General features: G+C 35.5%; 1 protein-coding gene across 1 annotated transcript in view; it reads left to right on the plus strand.

Annotated features, from left to right (window-relative positions):
• Positions 1-3517: 3517 nt before the first annotated feature.
• LOC144962425 (retinol dehydrogenase 13-like) overlaps positions 3518-24490 on the plus strand; it is a 28763-nt gene continuing 7790 nt past the window's right edge. Inside the window, exons 1-6 of the mRNA XM_078895367.1 lie at positions 3518-3648; positions 4996-5109; positions 6256-6374; positions 6693-6848; positions 16774-16878; positions 22704-22913. Coding sequence (XP_078751493.1) covers positions 5039-5109; positions 6256-6374; positions 6693-6848; positions 16774-16878; positions 22704-22913 — 661 coding nt within the window. The 5' untranslated portion in view covers positions 3518-3648; positions 4996-5038. The remainder of the gene's footprint in view (positions 3649-4995; positions 5110-6255; positions 6375-6692; positions 6849-16773; positions 16879-22703; positions 22914-24490) is intronic.

Genomic DNA, 24490 nt, shown 5'->3' on the forward strand with positions numbered 1-24490 from the left:
TTTTTTTTTTTTTTTTGTGGTAATAGCTAATAAATTAATCTGGCATATTTTAATAAATAAATACTTCCGACTGGTATCAACTTTCGTTGGACTTCAATCGGTAAACAGAAGAGATCCAATGACAGCAATTAGCATAAGTCATCGGTCCATTATGGATTATTGTTGTAGGCAATGACACGCTGTGTATAGTTTTACAATACGGACAGTCAATGATGAAACACCTGTTTTTATTTTGGCAATAAAACTGCCGTAATCTGGAAAACTTCGTTTTTGGTTTTTGATGTTTTTATTTTATTTTTTATTTATTAATTTTTAAAAATTTTTGTTTGTTTTTTATTGATTTATATATCTATATTTATTTATTTATTTATTTAAATTTTGTTTTCTGTTTGTTTGTTTTTGTCTGTTTTTTTTTTGTTTGTTTGTTTGTTTTTTGTTTTGTTTTGTTTTTGTTTTGTTTTTTTTGTTTTGTTTTGTTTTTTTTTAATTTTTTTTTTTTTTTTTTTTTTTTTTTTTTTTTTATTTTGGCCAGAAAACTCGGTCTTCAAATTCCGATCGCTTAAAATGACCTTCTTCTTGTGAAAAAGTCTCAAAGATGAGACTTCAAAAAGTCCCAAGTTTTGACAAGATGAGGGTCGATGTTTGAAGCTTAAGTTTTCTGGTAAAAAATTATAAAAATGTGTTGGATTGGGTTTCTTTTTTTTTTTTTCAGAGTACAGCAGAACAACTCTCGACAAAAAAGACTTACCACTACTACTACACGGTGCTTGACAGTCAGGTGGAAAAAGATCACTATGGCCACTGAGTGCTGATCAAGTGCTCTAACTAAGCTAGATCTGTAAGAAAGTGTGTACTTCACTGTAAAGACCCAAAAAGGGGTTGAAAGCAATACTTATTGTGGGAGGCCTTCCGAAAGCTTATCGTGCTAAGGGAAACAACCCAAATATTCTCTCAACTAACCTTAAGAAAAAATAAAACCTATTACCTTTACTTTTAACTAACCTAATAGGAAAAACAAACACCCCATAACCTATACTAAGACCTATAACTAACCGTAATAGTTTGTTTTTTTGTTGTTTTTTTTTTTTTAAGTATCCAACCTTGAGCTAAGAGTAAAAAAAAAAAAAAAATTAAAAATAAAAAAAACATTAAAAAAGTAAAAATAAAAAACCCAACCTAGGACTGCTTTGCACTACATTTCAAGACTTCAAAAAACAAAATAGCGGCGGATAACCAAAGCAATGATCATATTATTAGGAAATTTTTAACTTTCACTAATCTATCAATGTTTGTTCTTGATGTTTTTAAAAGGCTACTATATATTAACAAATTGCATAAATAAGTGCCTGACCAAAGATTCAGGATGAAAATACAAATTGAAAGAGATGCTAGTCCGAGGAGCTTTCGGAAAGCCTCCCATTATTGTTACTGTCTAATACCAACCTTTTATTGGTGGTCTTTACAGCTGTAGTGAGCGTATGTAAAGCATTTTCACCTTCAGCCAATAACACGGTGTTGATGTTTCTGCCTCCCACTTTGATCCCTGATTCGGTATTATGTAGGGGTAAACCAGATTGGAAAATTAAGTTGAATTTAACTAGTCAACTGTCGTATCTAGAAAGACACGAATTTAAAAGTTTGGGCAGAAAACTCGTCCTTCAACCATCGACCGATTTAAGTGACCCTCATCTTAGCAAAAACTCTCAATCCTGGAACCTCGCGAGGTCGTGTCTTTCTAGAGTGCGGCAATCAACTTGTTGAAGTGAGATTGATTAAAATTACAAATGTGAGACTTGGTTAGTACGGTAAACAACTGTATTGATTATTCTCTTATATTAATATAAAAACATGTTTGTAAAAGGCCAGAAAACATGACAATGCACAGTTTTAAAAAAATACTGAAAGAGTTGATGATTTAGTTTAGATACGCATGAAACAGAGACGAGAGGAGAGCTTTCACCACAAAGATAAAAGAGAACAAAAACATATTTTTTTTAAATTAAGGAAGCTGCTATTGATGTCTGACGACTTTACTCGCGGAGGGAATCAGCTAGTCGGGTCTATGCGGGGAATATGTGAATTTTGTTTACTTGCTAAAATCACAAAAAACCCTTTGAAATGTTAGTTGACCTAGCTGGGATTCTCACACAGAGAACTCATTAAGTTTTGACACTATCGGAAAAAATGCATTCCACTTATTTGCATAATGTGGGAGAATGAATGAAGTTGACGTCACTCGACGTACTGTTTGACCCTCAGAGATCTGATCAATTTTCACTAAATTATAATAGACCAATGTCCTGCAGTCGGGAATTGGCAGAATAACAGTAGGTAAAATAAGCTCCTCCCATTATGATTCTTGATTAATTCTGTGGAGACTATCAACATTTCTTTTTGATGCTACACATATGAGACTCACCACTCCGAACGTGCTGATCGCCCTCTCTAACTGATGATGACATATTATACTTAATTTTAGTATAAACTGTATGTGAAATGTGAAGAACGTGCTAAATTGCACATACATCTCTTTGATCTAACCATGTTGACAAGTCTATATCATCAATGGTGAGCGGACAAGAGAAGAACAACCCATACATATATATAATCGTTGTCGTCACATTCGTCGTCGTCGTCATCGTAGTAGTAGTAGTAGTAGTAGTAGTAGTAGTAGTAGTAGTAGTAGTAGTAGTAGTAGTAATAGTAGTAGTAGTAGTAGTAGTAGTAGTAGTAGTAGTAGTAGTAGTAGTAGTAGTAGTTGTTGTTGTTGTTGTGTGTAGTAGTAGTAGTAGTAGTAGTAGTAGTAGTTGTTTGTTGTTGTAGTAGTAGTAGTAGTAGTAGTAGTAGTAGTAGTAGTAGTAGTAGTAGTAGTAGTATAGTATATAGTAGTAGTAGTAGTAGTAGTAGTAGTATAGTAGTAGTAGTAGTATAGTAGTAATAGTAGTAGTTAGTAGTAGTAGTAGTAGTAGTAGTAGTAGTAGTAGTAGGTAGTAGTAGTAGGTAGTATAGTAGGTAGTAGTAGTAGTAGTAGTAGTAGTAGTAGTAGTAGTAGGAAGAAGAAGAAGAAGAAGAAGAAGAAGAAGAAGAAGAAGAAGAAGAAGAAGAAGAAGAAGAAGAAGAAGAAGTATAATAGATTGATAGATGGATGGATTGATGATAGGGTTGATGGACCATGAAGTTCACACATTTTCATCATATCCTCACTGCGTTATGTTTATTTAATTTTATGTCATTTTTTGTTGACAAAGCTTCTGTTCTGTCCCCTAAAATGCCAATGTTTACTGTTTTCTCGAATATTTTTATGCTGCCAGTCTTCAGGCAACTCTCTCTCTCTCTCTCTCTCTCTCTCTCTCTCTCTCTCTCTCTCTCTCTCTCTCTCTCGATTCATCCGATTAATGCTCACATCTAAAACAAGAGGGCGGCGATTAGCCAATAAAAAGCGGCTGTCGTCCTATCTGCTCCTAACTTAAAAGGTCAAAGGTTGCATTGCAAACTGCATGACTGCATCCCTAATCCTAATCCATCTTCTGTCAAGAGTCAGTGTTCAGAGTAGTGGCAGACGACAAAACCGAAGCAAAAACGCATCTTGTTGTCTTTCATTTTCGTCGCTAAACACTCAACCCAATAGAGTGGAGTGACATCATTCAGGTTATGATAGTTTTCTATAAGATCATCTGTTGTCTTTAGTCTGTCTTTGACTTTGAAGGGAAAGAGGGCGCAGAAATTGGCTCAGTCAGTCAGACCAAAGAATAAGAAGACCTTACTCTAGGTACTCTACTTTCGCTTTCTTCACAGAAATTGAAGTCATTTTCCGACACGTTACTCTTTCTACACTGGGCATTGGTAAAGGAGAGAGATCCCAGCCGCCATCTTGCCTTGTTTAGAGACTGAGTTGGCTTGGCTGTAGTCAGCAGTTCTGGGGTGGGGAGGGAGAAGGCATGGCATGACAGCGTGAGGCAGAGAAACTTTTGAAAGAGGAAAATGAGGGAGAGAGAGAGAGAAATGTGGGGGGGGGGGGGGGGGGGGGGGGGGGCTTGTTTTGTTGACAATCTTCTTCTGTATCAATCTGACACAGTGGGATCAGGTTTAGTAACAGTAAGGTATACGGAAATTTTTTATTCTTTCTTTTTGAAAGAGAGGAATATATCTATATTGCCAAAGAAAACAGGATTTAATTTCTAATATTAAATAATGGATATGGTTGGAGAATTGGTGTGACAGTATTGGATTTTAAGAACTTAGCCTGCATTTTTTGGAATAAATATGTGCATCATATTTAAAAAAATCAAGGTGGGCGATTTTATAAATAGTTTTAGTTTTAGATGAATTTGCTGCAAAAACTTTTAGTCCTCCTGATTCATTACCAATAATTATGCGAATTTAGTTGTCTTTAGATCAAAATATGCTTTGTCTCTATTTCCCTTTATTTTCTCTTCTATAGCTCTTACAAGAATGAGATAGTCATGACATAATCAGACCACTTTTCTGACAGAACTTTTACAGCATGTAGTCTTATACTTATATTGGTTAAACACAAAATCCACTTATTAAATGCATAGCATTATTATAACATGCATGGTCATTGACTTTGGAGTTTCATTTCATTTCCATAGCCGTGAGGCATTACCTGCCACATCTGGCATCTCTTACCGATGGTAGCCGTGCGATGGGTATTTGGTCTGACCTCTGTGATGCACATTGGAATTTGAGTCAGAATAGCCATGAGAGACTATTCAGACTCGCGTCCCATTAGCCGCAGCCTGTGAAATTAGTTTGTCACTTTTACTTTTGCATTATAAAATTTCTTCATTTTCACTTCTGTATCAAGAAGAAAAAAAAAAGAAATCCCAATAAAATGACAAACATTTAAAATTAAATAGGTTTTTATCCATCCATTGCCTACCTATTTTCCAAGCTCAATTTTGAATGATGGGCATTTCTTGTTATATCTGATTTACCTGAATATTTGACATGTTTAGAACTTTTTGATTTCAGATACTCAAGTCACTTCGACTACTTGCCATCAAGAGAGAACAGGATGAGACTCCCAAGATATGCAATACCAGCCAGTATCATTGGCACATTCGCTGGGTGTATTGTATTGCTGAAGTACGTTTGACATTTTAAGATATTTGATCGGTATCTAAAGTTAGGAAAACAAAAGTCAACCTGAGACATGAGAATGACAACAACAAAAACTGCTTATCATAGGCTTTAGTGCTTATAATGCTTTAATTTTTTTCTATAAATAATTTTCTCTTTGATACATTTGTTTTAGTTATATCCCAAGGGCAAAGCCATAAAATGATAACCATGAGATCTGAAATTTCAAATTAAAGTTAAGGGCAATTAATTGTAGCAGGATATTTGATTTTTATAACAAAAATAATTTTACCTTCTTGGTACACAGAGATTTTCTGCAAACAGAAAGAGCTTTTTTTTTTTTTTGCAGCACTTTTTCAAGAGTTAAATTCTGTTTAAATGATAAGGTGGGGATTAAATTATAATCTTAGACACTCAGCTCCTTGAATGAATTACAATTTAATAGCCTTCATATTGAAAACAGCTTAAGTGGCATGAGTCATCAATTTTTCCTTGCCAATATTGTTTATACAAAAAAGGAAAACTAAATCTTTCTTCAAGGGCCAAGTAAATTATTTGGGTGTTTTGTTAAATATCGAAAAGGAATGAGGAATATGTTTGGAAACCCACTACGGGTATAAGATTTGAGTTTTTTGTAAAATTGCATAAAGAGGTAGTTTTCATTTAATGCTCTTGACTTAAAAATGAAATCCTTTCCATACAGATTCAGGTTATGAATAGCATTTGTTGTTGTTAGAAAATATATTGACACAATGATTGATGAACATTGTTTGATACAATCCTTTTGGGAAAGAAAAAAGAAAATGCTAGCTAAACTAGTGAAATACACGCTTTATTACGATATGGCCAAAGCAGCTTCACATTTTTTTAATTGAACCAGGAAGAGAAAGGACAATGCAACAATATGAACTGTTGGTCATGGCAGCATGGCATTGAGTTTGCATAGAAATCTGAGTAAACAATAGCTTATTTACTATGAGATTGTTACAATGGTGTTAAGTGAGATTGTCCCCATTCTGACAGAATGACCCGGTGTGTCACATACTGTGGTCCATTACGAACAATGACTTTGTCAGGTAATAAGGATGTTTAATTCAAACTTTAATTTTAGTGATATCAACACTTCTTTCAATTTCTTATACTGCACATCAGGGACTATATGTCTGGGGGAAGGTATAAAGGAGAAGAAAGGATGGCTGGAAAAACTGTCATTGTTACTGGAGCTAATACTGGCATTGGCAAGGAAACAGCCAAGGAGCTTGCAAGAAGAGGTAATTTAGATGAATGGTATCCTGAAAACAAAATATATAATTGTCAACCTATCACTATTCATTTATAGAGGACTTAACATAAATGTAGTTTCATCTAGATCTTAAGTTCCAGGTTGTTCAATAAAAATGATAATGAGAGTAAATGACATGTACTACTTAATCTTATAATTCCTTGTTAGTACCGTAAATAACTTAAATGCTGCACGAAATTGAGCATAATTGGGCTTTAAACCTTTTTTACATGTAAATTTGACTGTTTTTTTGGTCTCTTTACTTCTTACTAGCTTCCTACATACAGTTTTAACTTATTTTTTGCAGGTGCTAAAGTTATAATGGCATGCAGGGACGAAGAAAAGTGTGAGAAAGCTCGTCTAGAGATTGCATTAGAAACAGCCAATAAGAGGGTCTTTTGTAGAAAATTGGATCTCCAGTCATATGCTTCCATTCGTGCCTTCGCTAGATTGATAAATGATAGTAAGTTTTAAATGAGCAAATATTGTTACACTTCATTTCCACAAAAAGTTGAAAATGTAATGGCGGTTAAAAAAAAAAACAAACCAACAATAGCATTACTTGGTTGGACACAAATTTTTATTCATTATGGCAGAAGGAGAGTGACAAATACTATATACTTTGTTTCACACTCTTCAGTGATACTGGTACATTAAAACGATCCAAATTGATAATGTTTTCTTTTTCAGCCAATTATTCCCAGTATAGCCGATTTATACTCCTTAAAATAATAATAAAAATAAACAAAGTCCCTTTATTCCTCCCTAAGAGGAAATTTTTCTTTAGGATCTGTTGTATTTTTGGTAAGATGGTGATGATAAAAGGAGATCTAAATCAATGGAACACGAAACACAGCTTATTCGTTTTCTATTTACAACGGAAGACGTTGCTCTTTTAACACCAAAAGTTTCATACAGTCACAAGAGTTACAAAAGTGACTCGTCATTCGTACATTCATTCATTCATTATTAATTTCTTAATACATTACATTCCCCCAACCTTAAATAATGCTAATACAGAAATAAAAGTTAAGGTGAATATATATCTCATAAAGTAAGGTGTTGCTGATTTTCTCTGCAAAATTATTAATAGTTATTTGATGGGTGAGTTTCTTACCGACTATTATAAATTTAGATAACAAATTATAAAGATAAGTGGCTCAAATCCCTTGAGCAAGAAATGGCCATGGTCACAGCCGTTTATTACACTAGAAATCTTTCACTTTAGTTTTCTACCGCCTCACCCCCAATGGGAACGACCCACCGTCGATGACGGGGAGACCACCGTGTGGTTACGTCATAACAGATGTCCAGAACGTGAGAACTGGCCAATATTTATCCCTGCCGGTAGAATGCACCGCTTGGATTTCATTGTCAGTCAGGCTATAGGACAGTTTTCGTAAAAATCGTTCATTTTTACACTGCAATTGCTGACCATACACTTCTTCTATATTTTTCTATTTTATATGGATATAACGGCCACATTTTCATCTTCAAGACGCAATTATTTTCATTGATATCAAGAAATGGTGAGTATACTTTATTCTTTCTTGAAAAATGTATATTTTTCTCTTTAAAATTAACCTGAAAAATATTTTTAATAGTTTAAAAAATTCAAATTAATGTTATCTGAGTTTTGTTACCCTAACACATGATAGCAAATAAAAGAGTAATAATCTACTTTTAATATAGCATTTATTTCACCGATTTGTAATGACAGGTTTCTGCACAATGAATGTGTAAACACACCTTGTCTAATTCTTTGTTGGCTAACAAAATAGTCCCGTACTCAGACAAACTCCAGAGACATAAGAACACGAGTCCAAGTGTGATGATAACGTTGTTGTTGTTGTTGTTGTTGTTGTTGTTGTTGTTGTTGTTGTTTTATGGTGATGATGATGATGATGTTGATGATGATAGCGCAGTAATAGTAGTAGTAGTAGTAGTAGTAGTAGTAGTAGTAGTAGTAGTAGTAGTAGTAGTAGTACCACACACACACACACACACAAGGAGGAGAGAGAGAGAGAGAGAGAGCGTGTGTGTGTGTGTGTGTGTGTGTATAAAACTCATGTACGCACATTTTTAGCACGGAACGATTTTTATTGCATTGAACTTTGAACCTAAAACTTTCACACGATTTGCCATTCCGTCTTCACGATTCGCACCTTCCCTCGATATTCTTCTACATCGCCCGTTGGTACAGTCAACGGGCGTGAGAAAAGAGGGTAGATAGATATATTATGACATCATCAAAAAGCGATGTAATCAAAGGTGGCGGATGATTGTGTAACCTCAAAAGCCCGGTGGACTGCGCTACAAGGCCGAACATTCGAGGGGATATGTGATTTGAGTGGGAGGGGCTTAATTGACTTTACCGATGACCGACTGGTGGACGATTGAAATTATAATTGTCCTTTTTCAGCAGCCAATTGGAGATGGGTAATTGTAACCATCTGATTGGCGCTCCATGGATAGAAATCAGTTTGGATGTCATGGGATGAAATTGCTGGAGAGATGGAGTAAATTTGAAATGAATTGAAAGTAATTTGGGGCGTTGTCTGGGTGTCAAATAAGACTCTCGCAGTCCGGTGATAAATCAATTTTTTTTGGCCGGAAATGCTACAGTAAACTTCTTTCTCTATCTTATTTTTGCTAAAAATATTTCAGAGTGGGTATATAGGCGGATTCCATTTTGAATAACGGGCATTTAGAACTATATTTTAAAGGAAAATTATTACGTTATTATTATTAGCAGGCATCTAGAAGATCACTATCGTATTATTACTAACAATCAATAATATATTATAACTCTTATTATTACAATTCTTATTATTATTATTATTATTATTATTATTATTATTATTATTATTATTATTATTATTATTATTATTATTATTATTATATCATCATCATCATCATCATCATCATCATCATCATCATCATCACCATCATCATCATCATCCTCACCATCATCATCATCATCATCATCAATAATAACTAATGATCTTTTTCTTTACTCAGATGAATGGTCATACTGAAAACAAGCATTGTCTCAATGCAAATGGCAAATGGACTCTGCCGAATAAGATGTGAAAGGGCTCAAATGAGATATGTGGTTAAAAAACATTTCATGCAAACTGCTCCAGAATTAGCAAGTGAAGTTCCACCGGTGAAAAAAAAAGAAAACAGAATGTTGGTTGATTAATTAGATGCTGTTTCTGTGACATGTAGCAATCAGCTGTTCCTTAAAATAATCGTGAGGTTTTACGTATGTTAATAAAAAGTATAAAAATGTGTTAAGATCTATACAATGTTCAGAGGAATACTTATAACTTATTTTTACCTATGATTGTCAATTTATTTTGAAATAACAGTTCATTTTGATTATCTGATCATTAATCCTCTCCCACCCCCCCCCCCCCTTCCCGTCCTTTTCAATGCGTTTATCACGATTTTTTATTGTCAAAAAATGGATATTATTTATTTTTTACTATTATTATTATTGTTATTATTATTATTATTATTATTATTATTATTATTTTATTATTATTATTATTTATTATTATTTTATTATTATTATTATTATTATTATTATTATTACTTATTATTATTATTATTATTATTATTATTATTATATTATTATTAATTATTATTATTGATAATATTGTTATTATTACAGTGGTGATCAAGAGTAAGTATAAATACATCGATATTATATGATATTACTAGTCTAGTATTACATCGATATCACATGTTCAACAATGATTCACAATGATCATTTTGTTATCCACGATGCTTTGTTGTTCAATAAGCAGACCATTTTCAACAATTTCCATTTTAAATAGTATTAGCTATTTGGTCGGCCTCCTTTTTTTTGTCGCAGCACTGGAGAGAGAGAGAGAGAGAGAGAGAGAGAGAGAGGGAGAGAGAGAGAGAGTAAGTGTGTGTGTGTGTGTGTGTGTGTTGGTGTACGTAAAACTAATTTATGCAACGTTTTACCACGAAGTAATTTTCATTTTACCACCTCAGTTTAATCTCTCATCAGTTCTCTCTGACAATTGAACTTTGAACCTATTTAACACAGCTACGTCATTCCATCTTCATGATTCGCACCTCATCGCGATATTCTTTTATGTTGACTCGTGGTACAGTCAACGGGGTTGAGAGAAGAAGATAGATATTGAGTGACATCATCAAAAGCGATGTGATCAAAGCTGGCGGATGGTTGTGTAACATCAAAGACCAGTGACTGGTCTACAAGGCCTATCATATTCGTGGGTATGTGTGATCTGAGTAGGAGGAGCTTTCTTGACTGATGACAGACTGGTGGACAATTGAAATTAGAACTGTCCTTATTCAGCAGCCAATTGGAAAAAGCTGATTGGACGCTCCATGGAAAGAAAGCAGTTTGAGGGACATGGAAGGAAATTGCCGGAGAGCGTGGAGTGGGGAGGAGTAAATTATATTGAATGAATGATAGTAATTTGGGGCGTTGGGAAGTTAAATAAAACTCTCGGAGACGATGAGTCAATTCTTTGGCCGCAAATGATTCAGTCAAATTCTTTATTCTTTCTTTCTTTCTATTTTTAATTCCTTTCTGTCAGGGGGACATATAGGCGAATTCCATTTTTTTTTAAAACGGGCATTTCGACAGCTATTTTAAAAGAGAAATTATTGCGTTTTTCCAAAATTAGCAGCCGTTTAGGTGATAGCCACTATATTATTTTCATGAAAATGATCATTATTATTATTATTATTATTATTATTATTATTATTTATTATTATTATTATTATTATTATTATTATTATTATTATTATTATTATTATTATTATTATTATATAGTTTAGATCTATACAAACGTCAAAGGAATATGTATAACATATCTTTTCCTAAGAATTGTCAATTGTCATTACTAAAACCAGTTCGTTTTGATCATTTGATCAACAAACCCTTACAATTCGGTGATCACGCATTTTTTTTTTTATTGCTGTCAAAAAAGGATCTTGCTGTACAGGTGAGCGGATATCTCAACAATGCTTCATTACAAAACGACTTTGATTATATATTTCTACTCTGTGAATATTGATGATTTTTGCAGTATTTCTCATTTATTTGTATAAACTCAGATAACTATGTAATTTTTGATTATATCGTTTGAAGTAATTAAAATTTCTGACCCATTTTTATGGTTATTTCCTATAAAATCTAATCCCAAATGATCTACTAAAATTATATCAAATAAAAGTATGTAAATCACTAGTTATGACTCTAAAATATCTTATTGCAACATCTAATAGCATCTTTACTACGTTACTTTGAACTTGAGAAAAAAATCATCAAAATAGGAAAAATTGCTCAGTCTCCCTTTCGACACAGGCCGTGACTCACCATCTGTTATTAACTAGCGTCCGGCAAAATTTACCTGTCGAACTAAAGTGAAAGCAGTAAACGGCTGTGTGGTAAAATTACAAAGTTAACTTTTCCGGTGGTTAATTGTTCTGTGTGATCTTCTCAACACTGGTGTGGTTCGAACATTACTTTCAGATGTGGTCGGCGTCAGACTGTTTTCATCATCTGCTGACTCATCTGTGGTAGAAGTAGTAGTTGTGGGTTGTGTTGACTGATCTGCCAAGTCAACTGGTTTGCTATTCATTGCATTACTCGTACCCATTTGTTCAGTGTCTATTTCCCCTTCCCCCTCTTTAGAAAGAGATGCCCCAGCATCGAGATCAACATGAGTTGGGATAATGTGATCTGCATGAAAGCGTTTAACTTGATCAATCAGTTTCATACATTTGAACTCTGTAAGACATGGGACCTGTTTTCGCAACAATTTTGGCAGGCAAAAATTTTGGGTCAGATGGATTGGTATTGCCTTGGTTTTTAACAAAAACATTGTCATTAATGGTAAAGTCTCTAAACTGAGAATGTTTGTCATGATAAGTTCTCTGACAGTCCAAATTCTTTTCAACAGTTTTGTGCACCTGATCATGAATTAAATCCAAACGAGTCTTTAATTTTCTACCAAGCAACAGTTCAGCTGGAGTGAGGCCTGTAGTTGTTTGTGGCGTTGATCTGTATTTCAGAAGAAATCTGTTTACGCGTTCAGGAACACTACCATTGTTCATTTTCTTCATCGCCGACTTGAAGGTGGCAACTGCTCTTTCAGCTAGGCCGTTTGTAGATGGGTGGTATGGTGTCGATTTGGTGTGTTCTATGCCGTTGAACCGAAGGAAATTTTGAATTTCTTCGCTGACAAGCGATGGACCATTGTCCGAAACAATTTTATCGGGTAATCCATGAGTTGCGAACACATGACGAAGTTGAAAAATAGTATCCGCTGAGGTAATCCGTTTCATAATGCGAATTTCTAGCCATTTAGAGTGCGCATCCACAATAATTAAGAACATATGACCTAAGAATGGGCCAGCGAAATCAATGTGAAGACGACTCCAGGGTTTGGTTGGCCAGTTCCATGATTGTAGGGGTGAGTGAGCGGGTACGTTCCTAAAACTCTGGCAATTGGCACACGATTTCGCACAGAATTCGATATCCATATCAATTTTGGGCCACCACACATAACTTCTGGCAAGCATTTTCATCCGAACGATTCCGATGTGATCCTCATGGATGAGTGAAAGAATATCCCGTTGAAGAGACGTTGGAACGATGATACGCGTACCCCACAACAGGCATCCATTGTCGATGCTCAATTCGAGCTTGCGTGCGAAATAGGGTCTAAGTTGTTCGCTAATGGTAGTGGGCCATGGATGACCATGTGCGACGATTTGATACACCTGACGAAATACAGGGTCGGTGGTGGTTTCCGATGCGATGGTGGTACTGGAGATGGGTAGGTTGTTGATGACCTGGAAGATCTGGTGAAGATCTTCAGGAAACGGCGTAGGTGCTGCTACTTCAGGCAGCGGTAGACGACTAAGTGCATCTGCATTGTTGCGTTGACCTGGGACGTGTTTCAGTTGGTAGTCGTACGCGCTCAGAACGACCGCCCATCTCTGTACTCGTGATGATGCGTGGTCAGGTAATGGTTTGTTTTCTCCCAAAAGACCCAATAGTGGCTTATGGTCGGTGTTGATCGTAATATGTCGTCCAAAAACGTATTTGTGAAATTTTCGTAATCCAAAAATGATAGATAACGCTTATTTGTCCAATTGGGAGTAATTTTGTTCTGCTTTATCCAACGATCTGGAAGCAAATGCGATAGGTTGTTCATTCCCATTGTTGAAACGGTGCGAAAGAATCGCTGATACGCCTCTTGGTGAGGCATCGCAGGTAACGACAACAGGGATGTTGAGGTTGAAATGAACCAGTAGCTCCGTGGACATTAAACACGATTTCGAATCGTCGAAGGCTTATTGCTCAGCTGATGTCCATTTCCAGGTGCTTCCTTTCTTTAGTAAATCGTTATAGTGGTGCAAGACGGTGTGATATGTTGGGTAGAAATTTGGAGTAGTAGTTGATCATTCCAAGGTAGGCTTGTAGTTCCTGGATTTAGGTTGGTGCAGGTGCTTTTCGTACAGCTTCAATTTTCTTAGATTGTGGAGCGATGCCATTCTTCGTGAGGCGGTATCCAAGGAAATTGATTTCATCCTGCAGGAATTCACATTTAGCCCTTTTTACGCTCAGTCCCCTTTCTTCACAGCGCTTCAACACGGCTTCAAGTGTTTTGAAGTGTTGTGCATCGTTGGCGCCAGTGAGATACAGATTGTCGAAGTAGATCACCGTGTTTGGGATATCCTTGAAGACAGATTCCATTACCCGTTGGAAGATGGCTGGGCACGAAGATATGCCATATGGTAGTCGTTTGTAGCGATAAAGACCACGATGCGTGTTGATCGTCGTGATGTTTTGGCTATCAGGGTCGAGAAGAAGGTGAGTATACGCATGGCTGAAGTAGATGGTTGAAAACTTCTCACCATGTGCAAGCCTGTTGGCCAACTCTTCTATCCTCGGAATTGGATGTTCTTCCTTTGCAACCATTTTGTTGACGGTCATTTTATAATCCCCACATATGCGGAGTGTCGAATCAGATTTGAGAATGGGTACGATTGGTGTTGCCCAGTCTGAGTAATTGATCTTCTCAATGATGTATTTTTCTAGACGTTGTAATTCTCTTTCAATTTTGTCCTGAAGAGCAAATGGTGGATGGCGTGCTTTTTTTGAAGATGGGTGTGGCGTTTTCTTTCAGGAAGATGTGTTGGGTGTGGTTGTTTAGTAACCCAGCATTGTCGTTGAACATGTTGTATTTGGAAACCATTGATTGGAGTTCCTGTGCGTGTGTTTTAGCGTTGGTGTGGAAGATGTTGTTCCAGTTGAGTTGGATGGTCTTCAACCAGTTTCTTCCAAGTAGTGGTGGACCAGCGGTTTCAACGATGAGTAGAGGCAGGTTGGTTGCTTGCTGTTGTTGGTACTGGACATTCACGCGACATTGTCCGCAAATCTGTACGGTGTCTACCATAATAGGTAGTTGGTACCGATGCTTGGTAACTGACCATCGTCATCTCGTACTCTTAACTTATAAAAAACGCCTTTTTCCCCCCTCCCAATGAGATCGCTTTGTCACCGACTAATCAGAACACATGTTTACTACACTGCTTGGAACCAGCGCTTGTTCATATGGAACCACAGCAAAAGAAGTTTATCTGTGGATGGAACTCTCAAGGGTCCGTTAACCTTCCATGTTAGCTACCTGTCTGAGGTCAGTGGAGGTAAACTGATATCAGGCAATGCCGTGTCCAATGGGGGCAATTATGGATATTTATGGTCTTATGGTATGTTGGAATAGCGGAGAAAACAATAACAACCTCTTTCACTTTATTATTTTCATTTGAAAAATCAGTTGTTTCTCTAAAAACATCAGTCTGAATTTTATCTTATTGTGATTAATACTAGGATTTTTGTTTGGTTTTTGTTTATTTGTTTTATTTTTGTTTTTGATATCGCAAGCTGTAGATCTACTAATTTTTAAGTGCTTGTGTATTTTGATGCTCTTAAATAAAAATTTTGGAATTCAAAACTCATCAACAGTTAAAATCAAAATTAAATTTTGTTCTTGTGTGGTATTATCATGTTGGTACTTGATTTTTATTATTTATTTTTAATTTCATCATATGGCATTCGGGCACTGTCTACGATCAAAACAATGACAATACACATTGGAGAATGAAAGCGTAACTGATATACCCTTTGTAAACAGGAGAAAAATACACATTCAAACGTTTTTGAGACGCGATTTCTCTCAGGCACTGTAATCACGGGTCCCAATACGCCCCCTTTTGCCGCCATCTTGAAAACCCCGGAATAACAACACCCGTGGATAACAACATAATTTTCCAGTCCCGGGCAATGTCGTTATCATGGGGTTGCACTGTATTGTCTTTAAACTTGCTGAGAGGCATGGCGATTAAAGATTAATTTTAAAACACTTTGTATGCTATTTTATAGATCTGTAATAGAAAGTGTTTTGGTTTTTTGTATTACTGCCTGAGGGGGGGGGGGGGGGGAATTGTCTTAGCTCAGCAAAAGCTAACTTTGACAGGATTATTAAAAGAGCTAAGAAATTTACTACAGGATCCATGTCTTTTAATGATTTATATTCAGAATACTGCTTAAGAAAAATTAGTAATATTTTAGATAATCCAACTCACCCTTTAAATCTTCAGATCACTAAGTCGAACAGAAGTGACCAATTGTTGTCTATACGAACAAAAAGTGAAAGACACCTCCGATCCTTTTTATCTTACAGTTGCAGAATTTTTAATAAGGAAAATAATTTATAAATTTTGGTCTACGTCTGTTTTAACTTTGAAACCTTTACTTTAAAATTATTACATACCCACAATTTTTAAACATCAATTTATAAAATCGCTTACTACAACTTTTCTATTGACATTTTTTATTCTACATTATGTGCCATGTAATTTATACTATGTAATTTTTCTCAGTCAATTTACAATAGTATTATACTGTAATTCTTAACTTTTTACTGATCTTTTTTTCTTATATGTTGACATCAATATACCCTTTCTATAGATTTATATCTTTACACTTTTATAATCTGTATGTCCCTTAATTTACACTATGTAATTATTCTTACAGCCTACAATATTATTACACTATATATACCTATTACCAAATTTTACTTTACCACATTATATTTACGTATATTATGTTTATGTATGTATCATTGTCGGCATTTTATACGTCTGTACAAAAATTTCCTTTTGGATGAATAAAGTACATTATTATCAATTATCACAAATGTTGCTTAGAATTGTATTTGGGGTGCTCGCAAAGCAGACGATGTATGAATTTATACAAAAGTTCCACCTGTAACTGAAATATCTATTATTTATTCTTTAAATAGCGGAGCCTCATGTGGATGTACTGATCAACAATGCAGGAGTTATGATGTGTCCAAAAATGTTAACAGAGGACGGTCTTGAGCTGCAGATGGGAGTAAATCATTTTGGTAGGATTCTAATTAAATTTTTTTTAATGTTCTATTAATCTGATTTTTATTACCATACTTGAATTTGCCAGAAGTATCAATATAAAACTGATAAATCTTTTTGTCTCTTACACTATTGATTCCATTTAAGCATTTAAGTAAAAGTAGGTTTATGGGGGTGTAAATGTTACCTCTTCAGTAATTCATTATTTCTTCTTCTTCTTCTTCTTCTTCTTCTTCTTCTTCTTCTTCTTCTTCTTCTTCTTCTTCTTCTTCTTCTTCTTCTTCTTCTTCTTCTTCTTCTTCTTCTTCTTCTTCTTCTTCTTCTTCTTCTTCTCTTCTTCTTTCTTCTTCTTCTTCTTCTTCTTCTTCTTCTTCTTCTTCTTCTTCTTCTTCTTCTTCTTCTTCTTCTTCTTCTTCTCTTCTTCTTTCTTCTTCTTCTTCTTCTTCTTCTTCTTCTTCTTCTTCTTCTTCTTCTTCTTCTTCTTCTTCTTCTTCTTCTTCTTCTTCTTCTTCTTCTTCTTCTTCTTCTTCTTCTACTTCTTCTTCTTCTTCTTCTTCTTCTTCTTCTTCTTCTTCTTCTTCTTCTTCTTCTTCTTCTTCTTCTTCTTCTTCTTCTTCTTCTTCTTCATTTTCTTTTTCCCCCTCATACTGTCTTCATGTTTGAATGGCCAGTTGATGAAGGAACGCCCTCGTCTTCCTCAGTTCTGACAGGATCCCACACAGTTGAAACATTCAAGTCTTATTTATAAAATACTCACATGCTCTGGCCACCGGATCAATCATACCAAATAGTCTGCTGGAGTAGTTAAGTGAGAACTTATCACCCAACCAATTGGCAATCTAAAGACATTAAATAAGAGCTGAGTGAGGTCAATTTCATTCATCCATATGGTGAAAATAAATGTTTGCTCAATGAATTTAGTTTGCCTGTAGTTATTGAGATAAAGAAAATGATTATCAATTTTCATCAAAACCTGCAAAACTTGCTTAGGTGTTTATAATATTAAGTTTGTTTCTTTTTTTGTCATAGGCATATTTATCTAATCGGGATGTTTGTTAGGTGTAGCTTAAAGCAGTGATCATTGTTCAATAGCATGTTTGTTCATGCCTCTTTTAAAATTCTTAACAGCTGAACATTCTTTTTCATGAGACAAATATTAAAGTTGAATGAAAAAGAATACACTGTGAGGAAGATGATGCTATGAACCGAGATGCATGAAGATTTGGCATTCATTATGACAACCCTGCAAAATGCGGGATAAGCTGAATGAAGAAAAAGAATACACTGTGTATTGTCTTTTTGTTTTGATTCATTTTTCAAACTGTTACAACAACAAAAAAATAGTTAGAAACAGTTTCTAATTTTTTAAATTTGTTTTTTTTTCATAAGGATAGTTTTAACAATATATTTTTTTTTTTTTAAAAAAGATCTTTAAAAAATCAACAAAAATTCTACTTCTACCTAGATATTAGAATTAAATGCAACTGAACTTTAATAAATTTCATACTTACTTACTTACTTAGCTTCTTACTTACTTACCACTTATTCCTTTCAACTCCATCTGGAGCATAACTCATCTATCACAGACCTCCATCAGGGACAGTCTCTTGCTACCACCTTCGCCTTCCCCCCACAACATTTTGACACTTTTCAATTCCAATTTAGCGTTCTTCGCCATATTGTTTGTGGGAGTCCTCTTCGCCACTGACCTTGGGGGTTCCAGTCAAGTGCTGTTCTTGTGATGGATGGGTTTCTTCTCAGGGTATGTCCAATTCATTTCCACCTTCTTTGTCGTATGGTTGTTGCAATAGGTGTCTGTTGGCAATTGTCCCACAGCATTTTGTTGATGACCTTGTCCGCCCATCAGATGTTTAAGATTTGATGCAGACAAGTGTTAATAAAAACCTGCAGCTTGTTCTCTATGGCTTTAGTCTGCTTCCAGTTTCTGCGCCATAAAGAAGGATTGACTTGACGTTGCTGTTTAACAGTTTTAATTTGGTGTTGGATTGGATGTTCTTATTCTCCATTTTGATTTTAAAATGGTAAATGGTTGTCTGGCTTTTGATATTCTTGACCTATGTCAGCATCTTGCTCCCTAAATATGTAAATTGATACATTTTCAATTTTTGTGCCATTCAGCTGAAATGAAGTTGTGTTTTTGGTGTTGATTGTTTTTGCTTTCTCAACATTTATGCCCAGGCCAGTTGATTTTGCTATTGTATGGAGTGTGTTGCTTTTATCTTGCATGTTTTGCCAGGTGTGAGGGAGCTAGGAATCTTACATCATCACATTAGTGAAATCAAGATCTTCCAATTTTTCATTAAAGTGTCAGTGGATCCTGCATGTTTTGGTGGTTATTCTCGTGATCCAGTCGATCACCAATTAAAATAGTGTTGGGGAGAGTAAGCATTCTTGTTTCACACCAGTTTCAATGTCGAAGGGTCTCGTTAATTGATGATTATGGATGACATGGCATTTAATATTTTCATATGATTTCTGAAGTAGGTTCACAATCTCGTTGGATAGGCTGTAATGTCTACGAACCTTCCATATAACTCTACAGTCAATCATGTCAAAAGCCAAGATGTTGATTGTTTTTGCTTTCTCAACATTTATGCCCAGGCCAGTTGATTTTGCTATTGTATGGAGTGTGTTGCTTTTATCTTGCATGTTTTGCCAGGTGTGAGGGAGCTAGGAATCTTACATCATCACATTAGTGAAATCAAGATCTTCCAATTTTTCATTAAAGTGTCAGTGGATCCTGCATGTTTTGGTGGTTATTCTCGTGATCCAGTCGATCACCAATTAAAATAGTGTTGGGGAGAGTAAGCATTCTTGTTTCACACCAGTTTCAATGACGAAGGGTCTCGTTAATTGATGATTATGGATGACATGGCATTTAATATTTTCATATGATTTCTGAAGTAGGTTCACAATCTCGTTGGATAGGCTGTAATGTCTACGAACCTTCCATATAACTCTACAGTCAATCATGTCAAAAGCCTTTTTGAAGTCTACGAAGTTTATGTATAGTGGTGACTCCCACTCTTTTGATTGTTAGATAATAATACACAGTGTTGCTATTTGGTCTGTGCAAGCTCTGTTTGATCGAAACCCTGCTTAATCATCCCTCTGCCTCTATCAGACTGTGTACATTAAATTTGTGTGATGTTCTCTCTGCTTTGTCCTAGTAAGCCTTCAGTTTGATCTGAAGTATTGTGACTACTAGTTGATGATCTGATGCTGTATCAGTTCGTGCTTTACTCTCACATCCTGTATGCTCCTCCTCCACTTTCTGTGGATGGTAAAATGGTCTATGTGGTTCTCTGTCTTTCTTTCGGGCGATGTCCATGTGGTCTTATGAATTGTCTTATGTGAAAATATGGTCCCTCCTCTTATCAAGTCATTGAACGCACAAAAATCTGTCTTTTGCATTTAAGTCTCCCATGGCAATTTTAAGGTCTCTCTTTGGCATTTTGTTCATAGTTGCTTGAAGTTGTTCGTGGAAAGCCTCTTTGTCCTCTGAATCTGCAGGTCAACATTGATGTCTAAATCCTCTCCCTCTTCTATTTCTGGTAAGTTCTGTACAGGCATACCGTTCAAATACTCACTAAATATTCCCTCCATCTGTTTTAGCTGGTCTGGGCTTACTTAGGGTGGTTCCGTTTTTGTTGGTGATAGGTCTGTTGGTATTTGTTCTTCGTCCTGATAAGTGTTTGGTGATACTGTAGAGCTCTTTTTTAAGGTCTCTCTTTGGCATTTTGTTCATAGTTGCTTGAAGTTGTTCGTAGAAAGCCTCTTTGTCCTCTGAATCTGCAGGTCAACATTGATGTCTAAATCCTCTCCCTCTTCTATTTCTGGTAAGTTCTGTACAGGCATACCGTTCAAATACTCACTGAAATATTCCCTCCATCTGTTTAGCTGGTCTGGGCTTACTTAGGGTGGTTCCGTTTTTGTTGGTGATAGGTCTGTTGGTATTTGTTCTTCGTCCTGATAAGTGTTTGGTGATACTGTAGAGCTCTTTTTTAAGGTCTCTCTTTGGCATTTTGTTCATAGTTGCTTGAAGTTGTTCGTAGAAAGCCTCTTTGTCCTCTGAATCTGCAAGTCAACATTGATGTCTAAATCCTCTCCCTCTTCTATTTCTGGTAAGTTCTGTACTGGCATACCGTTCAAATACTCACTGAAATATTCCCTCCATCTGTTTAGCTGGTCTAGGCTTACTTAGGGTGGTTCCGTTTTTGTTGGTGATAGGTCTGTTGGTATTTGTTCTTCGTCCTGATAAGTGTTTGGTGATACTGTAGAGCTCTTTTAGGTTTCTTTTTTTCAACAGCTTCTTGTGTATCATTTGCTAATCTATTTATAGTGTCTCTTTTGTCCTTTCTGGCACTTCTTTTTACTTTTTTATTTCTGTTGTTGTAGACTCTCATGAGATGTTTCTGGGTTCTTGCCTTCGTTTGGTTTCTGTTTGGTCTTCCTTTGTTCCTCTATGGCATTTATTTTGTCTGGCTGATCTAAGTTTTATATTCTCTTCTTTTGGGTCCTATAGTGTCTTCACATGTTTTTATAAATCTTTGCTTTACAACATTCCATGGATTCTTTTTCTATGTCTGCCAGTAATCTCAAATCTATTTGACAGAGTGAAAATTGATTCCTGATTTCCTCTGCTTTTAGTTTTACTACATTAAAGTGTTTCTGATTCCATAAGCTAGTATTGTTCATTGGTTCTTAGTTTTGTTACAAGTAGGGAGTGGTCTGATCCAACATCTGCTCCTCTATATGTCCGTTTGTCTACCATTGTCCTTCGCCATCGGCAGGAAATGGTAATGTGGTCAATCTGATTTTCTCTGAAAGTTGGTGAGCTCCAAGTTACTTTATGAATATTTCGATGTGGAAAGATGGTACCACCAATAATCAAATCATTCATTTGGCAGAAATCTGCAAAGAGTTCTCCATTTTCATTCATGGTGCCTACCCATTCTTTGCCCATTATTGTTTCTCATTGTTTGTCATTTCCAACCTCATCGTTTAGATCCCCCATTAGTATGATGATGTCTCTATTATGTACCTGATTGATCGTGTTCTGAAGTTATTCATAGAACTGATCTTTATCCTTTTGGTCTGTTTGGTTGGTTGGAGCATAGCACTGGATGATCATTACACTTTGAAATTTTGAGTAGAATCAAGCTGTCAAAATTCTATCGTTTATTGGTTCCCACTCAAGTATGCTCTTGCTTGCATTTTTGTTTAACATCAGGCCCACTCTGATTCTATGGATGTTTCCTTCGTCAGGTAGCCCAGAGTAAATAAGTTGGTAACCAGTGACTAGTGTAGTTTGTCCTGATGATAGCCATCTAATCTCACTCAGGCCAAGTATTTCAATCCATTTCTCGTGCTACCTGTGTAGTTTTACCGGTTTAATAGAGTGGACTCACATTCCGTAAAACATGTCTTAGCGAGAGGAGATTTGTCGGCAGAGCAGCTTCCCAAGTATGGTTTTCACTGGTCTGCATCATATGCTCTCGCCTGGCTCGATTCCATTGGTTCTTATGATGATCTGTGGGTTTGATTTCTATAGTAGTAGTAGGTTTCTACCCTATGGGGTTGCTAGCCCCATGTGGAACCCTCCTCCTTCCCTTATGGGACCCTGGGCTTGGATCGGGTATCTAGCAGAGTTGGAAACTTTATTATTATTATTATTATTATTATTATTATTATTATTATTATTATTATTATTATTATTATTATTATTATTATTATTATTATTGTTTTTATTAATATTGTTATTAATATCAATAATTTGTGAGTAGCTAACCGATTTTATTTGCCTTCCATTCTTTTATAGGTCCATTCCTACTTACTCAATTGCTTTTGAATAAACTTAAATCATCTGCACCAAGCAGAATCATAAATGTCTCAAGTATGGCCAACCAGAGAGGAGAGATCAACTTTGATGATTTAAACAGTGCTAAAGACTACAGTAAAACCAGTGCATATGGTCAAAGCAAACTTGCTAATATTCTTCATGCCAACGAATTAAGTAGGAGACTTGAAGGTAAGCTCCAGGAGTTTATATGAATTGTATATGCTTCCACTCAAATTGTTGACAAAGTGAAAAACCTCGGCACATTCTTAGACTGGACTGTTGATGGAGCATCAAGTTAATAATTTGGTTAGATCTCTCTTTTTCCAACTAAAAAAGATTGCTTCCATTAGACAGTTCATATCGGAGGATGTAATAAAATACCTGGTTGTGTCCCTCGTGCTTACTAAATTGGATTATTGTAGTGCTTTGTTGTTTCGCAATATAATAATAATAATATATCTTTATTGTCCCCAAAAACGTGGCAATTTGTCATTTGGTTACACATTTATAACAATATTATATTGACATAGACACACTCACACAAGATGCACACTAGTAACATAGTAGTTATCGTAAAAAAAAAATATAATAAAATAAAATAAAAATTTTAATTTTAAACCGGCATCAACAACAACACCATCATCATCATCATCGTCATCATCATCATCATCATCACCATCTTCACCATCTTCATCATCATATAATCTGAGACGTCTTCAGATTGTCCAGAACAGCGCTGCCAGACTAGGATTCATGAGGCATAGGTGTGATTCTGCCAGACCTCTGCTTCATAACCTGCACTGGCTGCCTGTTGAGAAAAGGATTGAATTCAAAGCTTGTGTTTTAGTGTATCGTTGTCTTGAAAGTACTGCCCCTTCCTACCTTTCAGAACTAATTGAAAGATATTTAAAACCCCACCCCTTATGTTCAGCCAGTGATTCCACCAAACTAGTTGTCCCTCGAATACGCAAAAATGCTGGAATGAGATCCTTTTCTCATTCTGAACCCTCTGTTTGGAACGCCTTACCACAGAGCATTTGTGAAAAAGAATCTTTGACTATTTTTAAACGTTCTCTTAAAATTAAAACCTATCTATTTCGATTTTAGTAGATGATATGAGAAGCAAGATAGGTGTCTGGTTTATGTTGTGTGTGTACTTGTTTGTGTGAATGAGTATGTTTCAGCCAAAGTAATTTGTAATTTAAGCGCTTAGCGTCTGGTGTCTTGGAGTTATAGCACTTTATACGTTTTCATCATTATTATTTATTATTAAGAAAAGACGATTTCTGCGCTATTTTAGGCTTCTATTTCCTGATAATGTACAGTGCTCTTGTAGTCTTTTTTTTTCTCTCCATGATTTTTCAGTCATTTACTTAGTACATAACACAAACAAAATAAATGGAAACACCACAACTTTTTTAACATTTCTTATTACATACAATTGTCAATAATATCCAGCCTTAAATAATGTTTACTTTCATTTGAGGTGGAATTATGGGTCAAAATGTACGCTAACATTGCAAATTTGCATATTGATTAGATTTCCAAGATGGCTGCCATGGTCACATGGCATACTTTGCATATTTGATTGTAATGTCATGTTCTCAAATCTATCTACTACTATCCATGTGAATTGAATGAAGGTGGGACTTGTAGTTATCTTTTTGTTGCATTTTTACAAAATTGCCCATTTTTAACTGATTTTTGTCAGAATGCTTAGCAATTGGGGAAGAATTAGTGCCAGATTTGTTAGCAACTAAAGAGTT

This window comes from Berghia stephanieae, chromosome 1 (assembly GCF_034508935.2).
Source record: "Berghia stephanieae isolate SIO BIC M18660-M18661 chromosome 1, UCSD_Bste_1.3, whole genome shotgun sequence".
NCBI lineage: Eukaryota > Metazoa > Mollusca > Gastropoda > Nudibranchia > Aeolidiidae > Berghia > Berghia stephanieae.